The 17724-nt window shown below is 44.2% G+C and overlaps 1 protein-coding gene across 1 annotated transcript in view; it reads right to left on the reverse strand.

Moving 5' to 3' along the window:
* ppef1 (protein phosphatase, EF-hand calcium binding domain 1) overlaps positions 1–16649 on the reverse strand; it is a 65068-nt gene extending 48419 nt beyond the window's left edge. Inside the window, exons 1-3 of the mRNA XM_052014438.1 lie at positions 16583–16649; positions 16368–16495; positions 14760–14817 (exon numbers count right to left, since the gene is read on the reverse strand). Of these exons, the coding sequence (XP_051870398.1) occupies positions 14760–14817; positions 16368–16495; positions 16583–16649 (253 nt within the window). The remainder of the gene's footprint in view (positions 1–14759; positions 14818–16367; positions 16496–16582) is intronic.
* Between the last annotated feature and the right edge of the window lie 1075 nt (positions 16650–17724).

Genomic DNA, 17724 nt, shown 5'->3' on the forward strand with positions numbered 1-17724 from the left:
TGCAGCAATGGCTGCACTTGTGCAAAGGATTCTGCAGTCTTTGTCACTCACCTGCTCAATGTGTGGATTTTTACACCATTCTTCACTGTACCAACCCATCCTTGTACATTTAGTTTTATACTAGTTATGGTATAAAATCAAATATACCAATAATCAAACAAATAATTATTGTCAAAGTCGAGTTTATTGTCATATGTAAAACTACATCTATGCAGGCTCCTGTACCACCTGCTTGATGGCAGCATTGAGAAGAGGGCATGGCAGGTGCAATAAAAAACTTACTTGCAGCATCATCAGAGGCAAATAACATCATATAAGCAGCATTCACAAGAAAAACATAAATTAAACATAAACTATACACAATTTTTTCGTGAAAGAACACAATTACAAGAATATAATTAAAACAAAAAAAAAGTCCATTTTAGTGCAAAGTGACCAAAGTGGTCATAGTGGTCAATTAATTAATGCTCAGTTATCATTCACTGTGCATTGGAAACTCCAATGCACAGGAACACAAAAGGCTACAGAGAGTGGTGGACTCAGCCAGTTCCATCACGGATACAGCTCTCCCCGTCACTGAGGACATCTACAAGAGGCGATGTCTCAGGATAGCAATATCGATTGTCAGGGACCCCCACCATCTGGGCCATTGCCCTCTTCTCGATGCTGCTATCAGGCAGGAGGTACAGGAGCCTGAAGACCCACACCTCAAGGTTCAACAACAGCTTCTTCCTCACTGCTACCAGGTTCTTGAACCAACCTGAAAAACATTAACACTACCTCGGACTGTACTGGCATTTTTTCTCTCTAAATCTTGCACTGGTGTTGTTACATTTATGTATTTTGATGTTTATTTTGCACGTGTGCAAGTTATGTATAAGTTTATGTTAACTTATGTTTGTCCTTGTCTTGTAATGTACTGTCTGCTGCTGCAAAAAGTTAATTTTCATGCTATTTATACCCTGTGCAGGTTAGCCTATGACAACAATATACCTGAACTTCAACCATTGCTATGAGTGAAACCAATTTCAGTAATGTTAACACCAACAGCTCGGTGAGTCCTATCTTTTCGTCAGCTGTTCTCCTCATTCCCCTCCAGTGGCAGAGGCCCTTGGAGGCTGGTCCTCTGATCCCTGAATTCCATGGTCACTTTTCCTCTGTCAGCCTCAGCAGATACTGAAGGGGAACAGACCAGAGGTGGAGGGCACAAATTTAACCTCTGAGAATGCAGATGATGTGACTTTGTGGGGTGCCACATGCATGGGATCAAGGGGTTTTACTCGATTAACTGAACGTCCACAGTGTATCAGCAAACTCCCTCTAATCTGTGGCATTCCACAGCTGCAAACCCTCCAGAGAGGCTGGTTGCCAACTGCTCCTGGTTGTTAACTGCTCCTGGCTCTGACTGTTCACCTACAGACAGATGCCCTGACCCTGGCTCTGGCTGTTCATTTACAGGCAGCTGCCTAGATCCTGGCTCTGACTGTTCATCTACAGGCAGAATGCAGATGTACAGACACGATGATCTACCAGCCTTCACCCAGCAACAGTGCCTTGGGGCCTACCAAAGGCCCCATACATTCTGGTCTGGCCCAGCACCAGCCCAGGACAATTGATTGATGTGGTTCACGAGGAAGTGGTACAGAAGCATGCAGATGTGGAGGGAATCTCTCCCACAAGCCTTCACATATACTTGGAGGAGCACATCTAAGCAGCTTCCAGAGGTTCAGAGTAGAGTAGCTCATACAGTCAGAGAGAGATCCATCAAGGAAACAGGACCTTCGGCCCATCAAGTTCACACTGCCCATCAACCACCCATTTACACTAAGCCAGATTAATCCTATTGTTTATTTTCCCCACATTCCCATCAATTCCCCCAGATTCCACTGTACACCACTTGTTATTGTTATTGTTATTGGTTTATTATTGTCACACGCACCGAGGTACAGTGAAAAACTTAGTTTTGTGTGCCATCCAGGCAGATCATTCAAAACATAAGTACATTGAGATAGTACCAAAGGAAAAGCAATAACAACATGTAGTACAAACTAGAAGCAACTTACAGCAGCCAATCTTTGGGATGTGGGGGGAAACTGGAGCACCTGGGAAAACCCATACAGCCACAGGGAGAACATGCAAACTCCACACAGGCAGCACCTAAGGTGAGGACTAAACCCAGGTCTCTGGCGCTATGAGCCAGTGGCTCTGCCAGCTGCACCACTGTGCAACCCATAAGTTCATATTCATAGGACACCATGTGGCCACATATTGGAAATCCTAGTCCCCTTTAGCCCTGTATTTATTTCCCTCAAGTGCCTTCCCAATTTCTTTTTGAAATCATTGTTCATTTCCTCTTTGATTAATCTTAAATTCTTGGGGATTTCAGGGTGACTCTAGAGCACTGGCAACCCTATCACAGTTAGTTCTAACTTCATCCACCAGCCAAGTTGAGATGCTTATGAAAAGCTTCCTGAAGAAGGGCCCTGACCTGAAACATTGACCACATGCTTTTCTCCACAGATGCTGCCTGGCCTGCTGAGTTCCTCCAGCATCATCGTGTTGCAGTAGAATAAGGTATGAGGTTCTGCAAAATGAGTAGAAGGAGTTGGGTAAGAAGTTAAGAAGCAGAACCTCGAGTGTGGTGATCTCCAGATTACTCCCAGTGCCACATGCTAGTGAGGTCAGAAATAGGATAGGCCAGATGAATTTGTAGCTGAGGAGCTGGTGCAGGGGGCAGGGGTTCAGGTTCTTGGACCATTGGATCTCTTCTGTGGTAGAGACGACCTGTACAAGAGGGATGGATTGCATTTGAACCAGAGAGGGACCAATATCCTTGCAGGGAAATTTGCTAATGCTACACGGGAGAGTTTAAACTAGATTGACAGTGGGGTGAGACTCTGAGCAGGAGCAAGTCATGGGATAAAGCAATAGCCAGCGAGAGCAAGTTTAGTAAAATCAGGATAGTCAGGGGCATAGTAAAGAGATGGAAAGGAATACCCAGTTAAACTGCATTTACTTCAATGCATGAGATTTAACAGGCAAGGTGGATGAACTCAGAGCGTGGATTGGCTCTGAGGACTGGGATGTTACAGCCATAAAAAAAATGGCTGGGAGAAGGGCAGGACTGGTAGGTCAATATTCCATGATACAGATGCTACAGGTGTGACAGAGGTACAGGTAAGTGAGGAGGGGGTGTTGCCTTTTTGATAAGGGAGGATGTAACAGCAGTACTTAGAGATGACATCCTCGGGGGATTGTCCAGTGAGGCCATATGGGTAGAATTTAGGAACAGGAAAGGGCGGGTCAATCTAGTGGGGTTGTATTACAGACCCCACAATATAAAGTGGGAACTTGAGGAGCAGGTGTGTAGAGAAATTGCTCATAGTTGTAAGAATAATTGGGTTGTATTATTGGGAGATTTTAATTTCCCCAGTACTGACTGGGCCACCCAGAGTGTTAAGGGCCTGGATGGGGTGGAATTTGTGAAATATGTCCAGGAAAGTTTCCTGAGTCAATCTATAGAGGGCTCTACTCAAGAGGGTGCAATACTGGACCTCCTGTGGGCAAGTAACTGAAGTGGTAGTCGGGGGCATTTTGGCTCCAACGACCGTAATTCTATTAGTTTTAAGATAATGATGGAAGAGGATAAACCAAGTCCTCACGTTAGGGTCATAAACTGGAGCAGGGCTAATTTTGGTGGAATTAGGCAGGATCTAGCAGAGGTTGATTAGGTGAGCCTGTTTGAAGGGAAAGGAAGGAATAGCAAGTAGGAGCCTTTCAAAAAAGTAATATCAAGAGTCCAGGAGCAGCATGTTCCTGTTAGTATGAAGGGTAAACCTGGCAAGTTAATGGAAAATTGACTGATGAGATATTGAGGCTCTGGTCAAGAAAAAGAAGGAAGTTGGGGACAAGTGAATCCCTTGATGACTATAAAAGGATTAAGAATACTCTTAAGAGGAAAGTCAGGAGGGCAAAGATAGATCTGGCAGGTAAGGTTAAGGAAAACCTTAAGAGGTTCTATGGCTATTTTAAGAGTAAAAGGGTGGCCAGGGAGAGAGTAAGTCCCCTTAGAGATCAGCAGGGCTGCCTATGTCTTGAGCTGCAGGAGATCAGTGGAATTTTTAACAAATATTACTCCTTGGTGTTTACTGAGGAGAAAATCATGGTTGCTCAAAAGGTAAGGGAAACTAGTGAAGATATTTTGTAGAATGTTCATATTACCAGGGAGGAGGTATTTGCAGCCTTACAGGCATTAAGGTGGATAAATCTGACTTTGTGGGAGGCCAAAGAAGAAATTGCAGAGGTCCTTGCAGAGATATTTGTTTCATCGTTAGCCACTGGTGAAGTTCCCGAAGACTGGAAGATGGCTGATGTTGTTCCATTGTTTAATAAGGGTAGCAAGGACAGGCCAGGGAACTACAGGCTGGTCAGCCTGACACCAGTAGTGGGGAAATTACTGGAGGAAATTCTGAGGGACAGGATCTACCAGCATTTGGATTGACAGAGTCTGATTAGGAGAAGTCAGCAGGGCTTTGTGCGTGGAAAGTTATGCTTGATGAACATTTTAGAGTTTTTTTTGACGAGGTGACCAAAAAGGTAGTTGAGGGTATGGCAGTGGATGTTGTCCATTTGGACTTTAGCAAGGCCTTCGACAAGATCCTGCATGGCAGGCTGGTCTGGAAGGTTAGGTCCCATGGAATCCAGGGAGAGCTAGTTAGCTGGATTCAAAATGGGCTCGGAGGTAGGAAGCAGAGGGTGGTGGTTGAAGGTTCGTTCTCTGAATGGAGGCTGGTGACTAGTAGTGTGCCGCGGGGGTTGGCATTGGGACCCTTGTTATTTGTTACTTATATAAGTGATTGGGATGTGAATGCTCAAGGCTTGATCAGTAAGTTTGCAGATGACATGAAATTAGGAGGTGTTGTTGATAGCGAAGAAGGTCATGGTAGATTACAGGGGGATCTTGATCAGTTAGGGAAGTTGGCCGAGGAGTGGCAAATGGATTTCAGTAAGAATAAATGTGAGGTGATGTATTTTGGAAAGTCAAACCAGTGTAGGACATGCACTGTGAACGGTAGGGCACTAGGGAGTGTAATAGAACAGAGGGACCTAGAAGTACAAGTACATAGTTCATCAAAAGCGGCCTCACAGGTAGACAGACTAGTAAAAAAAAGGTGTTTAGCACGCTGGCCTTGATCAGTCAGAGCATTAAGTACAGGAGTTGGGACATTACGTTGCAGTTGTATAAGTCATTGGTGAGGCCACATTTGGAGTACTGTGTACAGTTTTCATAACCCTGTTATAGGAAAGACGTGGTTAAAATGGAAAGAGTGCAGAAAAGATCTACAAGGACGTTGCCAGGACTAGAGGGCCTGAGTTACAGCAGCGGCTGGCCAGGCTAGATCATTATTCCTTGGAGCATAGAATGATTGGCAACCTTAAAGAAATGTTTAAAATTATGAGAGGCATAGATAAGGTGGATGTTAACAGTCTTTTCCCCAGGGTAGGGAGTCTAAAACTAGGGGGCATAGGTTTAGGGTGAGAGGTGAATGATTTCGAGGGGACCTGAGGGGCATCTTTTTCATGCAGACAGTGGTGAGTATATGGAACGAGCTGCCAGAGAAAGTGGTTGAGGCAGGTTAAATAGTATCATTTAAGAAGCACTTGGGTAGGGGCAGGGCTTAGAGGGATATGGGCTAAATGCAGGAAATTGGGACCAGTTGAGTGGGCACCGTGGTCGGCATGGACTTGTTGGGCCAAAAGGCCTGTATCCCTGCTGTATTGCTCTATGACTCTATAATTAATGCCCTGTCCATTGCAGTGTGCACGTTGTGCTAAAGAGTTCTTGTGTAGAGCTGAAGGCCTTTGGTTTCTGTGCAAGGTTTATGAGAACAAAAGTAAATTGAACAAGGACAAAAAAATGGGTCAAATGAAGAGAGAAACCACTCCCCCTCCACCGCCTGGCTCCATCTGCCAGCATATCCCTCCTCACCTTGTTCCACCTATCATCTACCAGCCTCTGTCTCACCCCTCCCTCTCACTTCTGTATACCAGCTCTCTCCCCACTACACTTTCAATCCTGATGTAATGATCCAATCAGAATGAGTGGGTTCCTAGGTCTGCCAACCCTGTTGAGTTTTCCACATCATCCACAAACATAACAACCCTACAGCCCCGAATCAGTCAGTGGTCAGCTCCAGGAGTTTCCACATAGCAAGGTGCCACAAAGTGCTACAAGGGTAGGCTTATTTGCCAGATGCCAAGAATATGCTGTGATAGTCTCTGAACAGATTTAGAGGTGCCCTTTACGATGTACCAGCCAGGGGCTTCTGATCCAAAATGTAGAAATCCCAGTGATCCAAGTACCTAAAGCCCTCTCTTCTGAACTAGCTCTTCAGCCATCCATTCATCTGACCCATCCTCCTATTTCTACCCTCACTAGCATGTAGCACAGGGAGCAATCCCAAGATTACAACCCTAAAGGTCCTGCTTTTTAATCTTCTAACTCTATAATTTCACTCTGCAGGACCTCATCCCTCCTTCTACCTATGTCAATAGTGAGAAACTTTTCTCCTGAGCAGAGTCTATAAGCAGAGGGCATATATTTAGATAAGAGGTGGGAACTTTGGAAGGGAATTGGGGAAGAAATTTTTTTTAAACACAAAGGATGGTTGGAATCTGGGACTTACTTTTCGAGATGTTGGAGAAGGCAGGTACTTCTCACAAATTTAAGCACCTGTCAAGCACCTGAATCAGCAAGGCATAGAAGGCTACAGTCTGTGTGCTGTGAAAATGGGCTTGTTATGATGGGTACCTGATGGCCAGCACAAACACAGTGGCTGAAGGACCTGGTCTGTTGCTGCACAACTCCACGATATTTGTTCTGTGCCTTGTTGATCCTGCTTCAATCTTCACTGTTTCTCAACACCCTGGAGCCCCTGGCTGGTATATCATAAAGGGCACCTCCAGAGACTATCACAGCATATTCTTGGCACCTGGCACATAAGCCTACCCTTGTTGTGGCACCTTGCTATGTGGAAACTCCTGGAGCTGGCCACTAACTGATTCGGGACTGTGGGGTTGTTATGTTTGTGGACAATGTGGAAAACTCAACAAGGGCAGCAGAACCAGGAACCCATTCGTTCTGATTGGATCACTGCAGGCTAAAGATAACTACTGTTTACAGAGTGCGGACGTCGCTGGCAACAGCTGACTTTACTGTCCACCCTGAACAACCTCCTGACCTCCTCAGTTCAGGGGTGATACAGAGCCAAACATTGCTGGGTCTTGAGTTGCGTGTCAGCCAGATTAGGTAAGGATGATAGCTTCCGTCCCTTAGAGTCATTGGTCAATCAGATATGTTTCATAAAACAAAACATTGGAGGAACTCAGCGGGTCAGGCAACATCTGGTAACACCTTCCAAACCATAAGCTTTGCACATTTATTTTGAATTCAACATAGTCTCAATCGACACCAAACTTGGAAGGAGCAGGAGCAGAGATGTTGGAATGGTTCCTGGACTCGGACAGCCATTGAACCATAGCATCATAGAGACATACAGTAGGGAAGACAGTCCCTTCAACCCACCAAGTCTGCACTGACCATCAACCACCTATTCTATATTGATCCCATTTTATTCTCCCCTCATTCTCATCAACTGCCCCCAGATTCTATCACTCACCTACACAATAGAGGCAGTTATGAAAAATTAGAATTGAAGAAATTAATGGAACTCAAATGTGATAAAGCCCCAGGACCTGATGGCCTGCTTTGTAGGACTTTGAAGGAGGTGGCTACAGAGACAGTTTTTTGAGGTTGTAACCGGCGGAGTGATGATATTATTGCAAACACAGAAATGCGGTTGATCTAGTCCAGATCTTGACCTGAAATGTCCTCTGTCCTCTACAGATGCTGCCTGACCCGGAGTTCTTCCAGCAGCTCAATTGTCGCTCCGGATTCCAATATCTGCAGGCTCTTGTGTCTCCAAATATATTTCATGGTGACCCTCTAACTTTGTAGTCAATATTATTGAGACTACTTTTTTGTCCCCCTAAATACAGATTTAATTAATTAACTAAATGTAAATTTCCCACTTGCCACGGTGGGACTTGAATTCATGTCCCTGGATCAATAGTCCGGATCTCTGTCTGGCGGTCCTGTAACGTAACCATTGCCCCACTAAAGCCCTTCTTAAGTACATTTGGCTTGGCACCTGGTAGGATTCAGTGGGAAAGCATTTAATGAGAGTGGTCATTCTCATGTGCTGATTGCACATAGCCAACATCGCTGGATATTGGGTGACCAACACCCACTCTGCCCACACTCCCAGCGTGACCAATACCCAGTCACTGCCCACACTCCCTGGGTGACCGATGCCCACTCTGCCCACACTCCCTGGGTGACAAACACCCAATCTCTGCCCACACTGAGTGCTGGACCAGTGTGACCACTGTTGCTGCTAGTGATGGCCATATTTTCCACATCCAAGCTCCAAACTATAGCAGCCAAGACCACCAACACCGATCTGATGAAGACATAACCCCTCAGCAGAAACACTGTGAATAACATCTCTCCCAGTGATAGCGAGAGCCACGTATTTGAAGACACAAGAGACTGCAGGTGTTGGAATTGGGAGCAACACACAAAATGCTGGAGGAACTCAGTGAGTCAGGCAGCATCTGTGGAGGAAAATGGACAGTTGACATTTTGGGTTGAGACCCTTCATCTGGACCAGATGTCATGTCAGCAGTTGGAAATGAAAAGGTCGAGAAAGGGCATAAGGCCAAAAGGGAGTGTCCAAGAGGAGGAGGCGGGTTTGAGATGGGAGATAGAGTCATCAGTAGGGCGTGGGGAATCCTTGCTGAAGAAATATGCACAAAGGCGGGGTTGATGGACGAAGTGCTCAACGTCATGACAGGCCCGGAAATCGTTGAGGTGCGGGTGCAGGGGTATGAAGGTGAGGCCTCTGTTGAGGACAGACCGCTCTGCATCAGAGAGGGGGAGATCAGAGGGGATGGTGAAGACACCGCCATCCAGATGAAGGGTCTTGAAACACCGACTGTCCATTTCCCTCCACAGATGCTATCTGACCCACATGAGTTCCTCCAGCATCTTGTGTTTGCCATGTATTTGTTTGATGAGCCCCACTAACCAGACCCTTGAGCTGTCGTCATATTCTCATCTCACTTTCATCGGCCAGGCTTAGGAAGCCCTGAGAAGCTGTGGATATGCCAACAATTTTGAAACAGGTAAAATATTACTAGAACTGGGTGATCAATACATTTAAATCATTAATCTACTACTCAGGAGCAGGTTACGTGCAGCCCTTTGAATATACCAAAGTTAAACACACAAGACCAAGGATTGGAAACAGCCAGATGAGCTGGTGGTTTTGGTGAGTTTAGTTCCCATCCCTGCCTAAGGTCACCACTGATTGATGTCAAAATTCCTCCCAACCTTGTAATTGCTGGTCCTGATTTTAACTTCATGGTAGACATCTGAAAATCTTTAGATCTTTTTGATTTGCCCCTTCAATATCAGAGCCTGAGCTATGAGTAACTCGTGTAGAAGGGGCAGGGGCACATTGGAAGATTAACGTCACAGGCAAAACTGTGGCAGGTGGAGTTTAGTGTGAAGAATAGTGAGGCTTTCCACTTTTGGACTTCAGAAGAATAGATGAGACAATTTCCTAATTTTAGAGGGACAAAATAATTCAGGTTCACTAAAGGCAGTAAACATGTACAACAAATAATTAATGGCAAATGAAATATCAGCCGTGACATCAAGGGGGCTGAAATACAAAGAGATGAAAGTTCCTTTTAGTTATACCGAACATTAATTAGATCACAACTGAGGTAACACGTGCTGGTCACCATACTTCAAGAAGCAATGGGGCAGTTTCAGCTGAACAAACCATTTTGCATGGACTAAGTCATAGCATCAGACAGCACAGAAACAGGCCATCAACTCAGTGAAAAAGACCCATTGGTCTGCCCGAAACTTGTTCATCTTCCAAAACAGCAAGATGCCCGTAAGGGAATGCTGCCAACTGGCACATTCTAGGCTGCAGAAGTACATGCTGAGGAATGAATTGAAGCTTGATGCAGCCAGTGCAAAGGCTCTGTGGGGAAGGAGCACAGTCTAGGGTCCTTCCTCTACCAGACATGGAGGGGCTGAGTCGGGTGGAGAAGCCCCTCAAACGCTGAAATGGTTTATCACCCAAGGGGGGGGGGGGGGGGGGTCACATATGTGGCAATGGTGCTATGGTTTTAAAAAATAAGTTAACAATACTGAATGTAATGACCATGAACGTAAAAGTTTTGCACTGTTTCTTCTTTTGCATATTTTTAAAATTATGAATAAAATTTATTTTTGAAATAAAAATGGCCCTTCGGCCCACCATCTCCATGCCAACCTTCAAATACCAATCCCATTTCCCAGGACTCAGCACACAAAACCAAACACAGTAATACCAGGGAAATTGAAATCCCCCGTTACTTTCACACTTCTATGCGATATGCTACACAGCTGTTCCTCTATCTCCCGGTGACTGTTTGGAGCCCTATAGTGCACCCTCAGAAAAGTGATTGCTCCTTTTTGTTTCTAAACTCCACTTTGAAGAACCTTTTAGATATCCTTTCTCCTTATTGCAGAAATAGACTGCTTAATCAATATTGCAATGCTGCCTTCTCTTTCACATCCCCCTGTCCTGCCAAAGCTTCTGTATCCAGGGTATAGAATACTGCATGGACAGTCTTGCCCCTCTTTCAGCCATATTGCCATGATAGCAACAATATCATATTTCCATGTGTTAATCACTACTTTTAGTTCATCTGCCTTACTTATCAGACTCCTTGTGTTAAAATAGATGCAATCCGACTTTGCACTCCTCCCGTTTACCAGCAGACTTAGTTTTCCTTCTATGTTTATCTACTCCTTGCCTTCTACTGTACTTCTATCCTATGCCCCATCCCCTAATGTGGTTTAAACCCTCCTCAATGGTATGTGCAACTACCCCCCTCCCCACCACAGGATGTTGGACCCAGTGCAGTTCAGGTGCAACCTATCCAGCTTGTACAGGTCCCACATTCCCCAGAAACAGTCCTGGTGATTCAGAAATCTAAAGCTCTCGCCCCTACACTATCCCTTTGGCCACATATTTTTCTGACCAAAAGACTTCTTCACCACCCTGTCTACCCGTGACGCTGCTATTAGAAAACCATGTACTTGTACACCAAGGTCCCTCAGTTCCACAGCACTTCCCAGGGCCTTAACGTTCACTGTGAAGTTCTCACATTTAGCCAAATTAAACTCCATTTGCCATTCCTCAGCCCATTTATTCAGCTGATCAGGATCCCGTGGCAGTTCTTGATAACCATCTTCACTGTCAACTACACCACCTATTTTAGTGTCATCTGCAAACTTACTATACATGCCTTGTACATTCTCATCAAATCATTGCTATAGATGACAAACAACAACAGGCCCAGCACCAATCCCTGAGGCACACCACTGGTGATGGGCCTCCAGTCCGAGAAACAACCTTCCACCATCACCCTCTGTTTCCTACCATCAGGCCAATTTTCTTTCCAGTTAACTAGCTCTCCTGGTTCCCATGCAATCTAACCTTCCAGAGTAGACTATTATTTGGAACCTGATCAAAGGCCATATCTACCGCCCTGCCCTCATTGAGTTTCTCAGTTACTTCTTCAAAAAACTCAATCAAATTCGTGAGACAAGAAGGAACACTAGAAAGCTGGATCCCTCTCCCACCAACTCCACCGTCACCCCACCCTGACCTCTCAATACTAAGATATGTTTGGGAGAAATGAAGATTTCAAAGCTTGGGTCAATGTAGGCAGTGATAGTCAAGGTTAGGAAATTCAAGGCAGGAGTCAGATGGTGGATCAGCTCAGAGCACGACTGGCTGGTCCTGCTCACTTGTTCCTGTAGGATACGTCTGCAGACATCATGGTCCCAGTGGGAAAATAATCTTGAAGGGTATGCTTATCACAGCTAATACTAGGATAGGTAGCCCCATCTCAGGCCTTGGATCCATCAGATTTGACTGCTCCAAGCCTGGTGAATTCACCCTTACACCTCTCTAGTTTTCTTCCCTCTTGCTTTGTGGTAGGGCTCTGTAGAGAGATCAATGACCTCACTGAATAAATATACAGTGGCAGTGGTCTTGATTTCACCATACTTGGAACTGTGAGGAAAGAGTTGGCTAAGCTGGACTGGGAAAATAGATCAAAGGGTAAAACAGTTGATCAGCATTGGCAGACATTTAAAGAGATATTTCACAAATCTCAGCAAAGGTCTATTCCAGTGAAGGACACACCATCCACGGATATCTAAGGAAATTCGCAGGACAGTAGGTTCATTTAATTTACATTGTTCCACAGAGTTCTTGGGTGAAGCAATAAAGAAAGAGGTCTGCAAAATGCTTTGGAGTTTTACATAGTTACCTTACTTTATTTTAAGCACTGACGGAAACCTCTTTATAACATACACACATACACAACATTAAAGAGGAATTGATGTAGGGTCATTAACTACAAGCTATTACTATAAGCAGTCTTCCTTCAACTAGTAACATCTACCATTAATGATCCCCACCATCTGGGCCATGCCATCTTCTCGCAGCTACCATCGGGCAGAAGGTACAGAAGCCTGAAGTCCCACACCAGCTGCTTCAAGAACAGCTATTTCCATAGAATCATAGAACAATACAGCACAATACAGGCCCTTCGGCCCACCATGTTGTGCCGACCTTTAAACCACGCCTAAGACTATCTAACCCCTTCCTCCCACATATCCCTCTATCTTAAATTCTTCCATATGCTTATCTATCTCTTGAACTTCACCAACGTATCAGCCTCCACCACCATCCCAGGCAGCACATTCCATGCCCCAACCACTCTCTGGATAAAAAACCTTCCTCCGATATCTCCCTTGAACTTCCCACCCATCACTTTAAAGTCATGCCTTCTTGTATTGAACATTGGTGCCCTGGGAAAGAAGCGCTGGCGGTCCACTCTATCTATTCCTCTTAATATTTTGTATACCTCTATCATGTCTCCCCTCATCCTCCTTCTCTCCAATGAGTAAAGCCCTAGCTCCCTTAGTCTCTCCTCATAATCTATACCCTGTAATCCAGGCAGCATCCTGCTAAAGCTCCTCTGCACCCTTTCCAATGCCTCCACATCCTTCCTATAATGAGGTGACCAGAACTGGACACAGTAGTCCAAGTGTGGTCTAACCAGAGTTTTGTAGAGCTGCATCATTACCTCACGGCTCTTAAACTCAACCCCATGACTTACGAAAGCTAACATCCCATAAGCTTTCTTAACTACCCTATCCACCTGTGGGGCAACTTTTAGTGACCTGTGGATATGAACCACCAGATCCCTCTGCTCCTTCACACTACCCAGAATCCTGCCATTAACCTTGTACTCCTTGGAGTTTGTCCTTCCAAAGTGTACCACCTCACACTTCTCCAGATTGAACTCCATCTGCCACATCTCAGCCCAGCTCTGCAACCTATCAATGTCCCTCTGTAAGCTTTGACAGCCCTCCACACTATCCACAACACTACTGATCTTTGTGTCATCTGCAAACTTGCTAACCCACCCTTCCACCTCCCCCATCCAAGTCATTAATAAATATCACGAAAAGTAGAGGTCCCAGAACCGATCCTTGTGGGACACCACTAGTCACAGCCCTCCAATCTGAAGGCACTCCCTCCACCACAACCCTCTGCTTTCTATAGGCAAGCCAATTCTGAATCCACACGGCCAAGCCTCCCTGGATCCCTCGGCCTCTGACCTTCTGAAGAAGCCTACCATGTGGAACCTTGTCAAATGCCTTACTAAAATCCATGTAGACCACATCTACTGCACTACCCTCATTAATCTTCCTGGTTACCTCCTCAAAGAACCCTCTCAGGATTGTGAGACAAGATCTTCCCTTCACAAAGCCATGCTGGCTGTCCCTACTTAGTCCATGATTCTCTAAATGCTCATAGATCCAATCTCTTAGAATCCTTTCTAACAGCTTGCCCACCACAGACGTAAGGCTCACTGGTCTGTAATTCCCTGAACTATCCCTACTACCTTTTTTTGAATAAAGAGACAACATTTGCCACCCTCCAATCCTCTGGTACCATTCCCGTGGACAATGAGGACTCAAAGCCTTATAGCCTCATAATTTGCCTTTCCCCAATTAAATATCTTCCCATCCTCTTTGCTCCTATCCTTGTGCATGACAATTCTAAAGGTTATGGAGCAGTGGTAGCTCCCTTCAACTATTCAGCTCTTGAACCAACCTACACAACCCTAATCCTACATCAGTACAGCAACACTATGACCACTTTGACTACTTTGCACTGGACTTTGTATTTTTTTTCTAATTGTGTTCTTTCTTGTAAAAAAGTGTGTATGATTTATGTTTCCAATTTAAGTTTTTCTTGTGAATTTGCATATCTGATGCTATGTGCCTGTGATGCTGTTGCAACTTGGTTTTTCATTGCATCTATGCATATATGTACTTTACAGTACAGTAAACTCATCTTTGACTTTAGTAGGCTGCTGCTTCAGAAGATACATTGGAAGATACTTCTGAAATAATTTCAAAATACTTATAATCTGCATATTTATCCAGAATGAATAATTTATTTGAAATAATATGCTCTTCAGATCCATCAATGTATTGAAGAAAACGTTTACGTGGAATATTTCTTACTCACCATTTCTTGCCACACTGAGCTGTGCACAATGATTGGCATAGTAATCCATCAAAAAGGTAAAGAAGTGTGACAGCTGGGGAAAGAGGACACAGACTGGATTATTAAATCACTGACACCTGCAGGAACATCTGCAATACCACTCACAGCTGCACTTTCAACTCAACATCACTTGATAAAATCAATATTGGAATGTAAATTAGACACCGGCCAGAGACCAAAAGGCTCAGAACTGTTATGAAACAAAATGAAAAGATGGAGGTTGGTACTCTCACAACATTTAATAAGTATCTGGATGATCACTTGAATTATCAAGGCATGGAAGGTTATGGACCAAGTGCTAGTAAATAGGATTAGTATGGATGGTCAGCATGGACTTGGTGGGCTGAAGGGCCTGCTTCTGTGCTGTATGACTCATTGACTCTATGACTCTAAAATGTTTGTTGAATGCACAGTTACAGATGGTTAGCTGTACATATCATATCAAATATCCCGATGTTACGTTTCACATATAATCTATACATTGGAATTTACTTAATGTGCTAATGCTGGAGAAATGTGTATTAGATGCTCCTTTGTGTTTATGAGAGCATGTTTGGAACCTTGATTACACCATACTTGGAACTGTGAGGACAGAGTTAGGAAAGTAGATCAAAGGGTAAGAAGGTAGATCAACAGGAGCAGACATTTAAAGAGATATTTCACAAATTCCAGCAAAGGTATATTCCAGTGAGGCTCTGCAAGAAGGACACACCATCCACAGATATCCAAGGAAGTTCCCAGGATTCTGGAGAGATTGCAGAGCCACGAATGTATTGCTACTTTTTGAGGAAGGAAGGACATGAAAACAGTTAGAATAATACTTATCATTTGGGAAAATATTGGAATCCATTATTAAGGAGGTAATAGCAGGACATTTAGAAAATTGCTGTAAGTTGCTCCTCGTGTGAAGGTGAGTGGTAGAATCTCGGGGAAGGGGAGGTGGTGGGAGTTGATTAGAAGGTGGAGAGTAAAAAGAAGTGGATTATTGTAAAAGGGTGCTTGACAGTCTGTGTGGACTTGGTGGGCAGAATGTGATATTGCTGCACGTGTATCATAGAATCGAGGAAACGTCAGCACAGAAACAACCCAACTTGTCCATGCTGACCATGATGCCTATCTGCTAATCCCATTTGCCTGCAATAGGCCTATATTCCTCTATATTTTTCCTACCCAAGTACATACGGAAATGCCTTTTAAATATTTTAATTGTACCCACCTCCATCACCTCCTCTGGCAGTTCAGTCCCAATAACCACCACTCTCTGTGCAAAAACTTGACGTTCAGATCTCCTTTACGTTTCTCCACTCCCACCTTAAACCTATGCTTTTTAATTCTACACTCCCATATCCTGGGAAAAAGACTCTATCTATGCCCCTCATGATTTTATAAACCTCAAGAAGATCACCCGTCTGCTGCCTACGTTCTAGTGAGAATAAACCCAGGCTATCCAATCCCTCCATTCCAGACAACATTCTGGTGAATCTCTTCTACACTCTCTCCATTGCTACCACATCCTTCCTGTACTATGGCCACCAGAACTGTATATGCATATGTTGTTCAGTACATAATTAGGTTGAAGCTCACCCGTAGTTGGTCTTGCTCTCCAGCATACTCAATAGACTGAAAGATACTCCATGTGTAGCGTCGTTTCATCTCCATACGTGCAACATGCCGCCGATACCAGCGCTGAATCAGTATGGCTGCCTTAATGGCTGCAAAGTGGTGGGAAATAACGGCATTAGTTCACAGATTGGGAAGTTCTGGACTTCAGGAGGCAGCGAGTGTCTCCTTCAGCTGACACAGCCCTGGATCAGGGCCTTCAATGATGGCCATGTCTGACTGGTGGCACATCACATTAACACCCATGAAGCCCAACACTGACATAACAGTCTCAATCAAGGCACTTTACGTCAGGAGAAATCCTTATTATCAGGGAATAATAATTCTGTAGCATTCAGACCCCCCATTTGCTTTCATAAAATACTGATGATAAAGGATTCATATCAAATGCATTTTAGATGTTATTGTTGGAGAGCTGGTGGTGGCTCTGGATCAAGTTTTAGATATACTGTACTTGGTTAAGTAACACAAAGATAATTCATACACCTTTTTTTTTAGCTTATCCTTTATTGCTCTTCATGAGATAAATGTTCTAAACAGCACATTAGGCCAAAGGGTGGACTTACAATGCTCTGATTAAAACATCTAAGTTTACCTTTGGCCCCTTCGTTCCCATGGCTCCACACTCCAGATGTGTTCAATGTGTGGACTTCCAGTAGGCTGCTCAGTAAAACTGAAGCACAAAGTGGACATCAACAATGTGGATAAGAAGTTGTCTAAGTAACAGTCAGAGGGCGTGGTGAAAAGTTGTGTTTTGCACTGGAAGAAGATGAATTGTGACATTCCCTGGGTGATCAGTGTTAGACTATTGCTTTTTTCCATCAATAATAATGACCTAGATTTGGAGTTCACGCCATAACCTATAAATGTGCCAATGACACAAAACATGACAGTACAGGAAATTGCAAAGAGAATAGTGATAAATTGCAACAGATTTAATCAGGCTGGAATAATGGACAGATGAAGTTTATGGCAGAAAAATATAAGGTGGTGCATTTCAGTGGGAAGAATGGGGAGAGACAATACATAGAATTAGAATTGGAAGGAAGGATTCCATGAGAAACAGGAACCATTTGTGGTTAACAAAGGAGGTCAAGGATAATGTTAAATCAAAAAGTAGGTGTATAAAGCAGCAAGAGCTAGTGGTGGAACAGAGGAGTAGGATTTTTTCCAGGAACCAGCAGTGGAAGACTAAAAAGCTCATTAGAAAGGAGAAAATCAATCTTGAGAGAAATTTTACATGTAACGTGTAAACAAACAGCAGAAGTTTCATAGAGCATAGAACACTACAGCACAGTACAGGCCCTTCGGCCCACGATGT

Source organism: Pristis pectinata, chromosome 4 (assembly GCF_009764475.1).
Source record: "Pristis pectinata isolate sPriPec2 chromosome 4, sPriPec2.1.pri, whole genome shotgun sequence".
In the NCBI taxonomy this organism is placed as follows: domain Eukaryota; kingdom Metazoa; phylum Chordata; class Chondrichthyes; order Rhinopristiformes; family Pristidae; genus Pristis; species Pristis pectinata.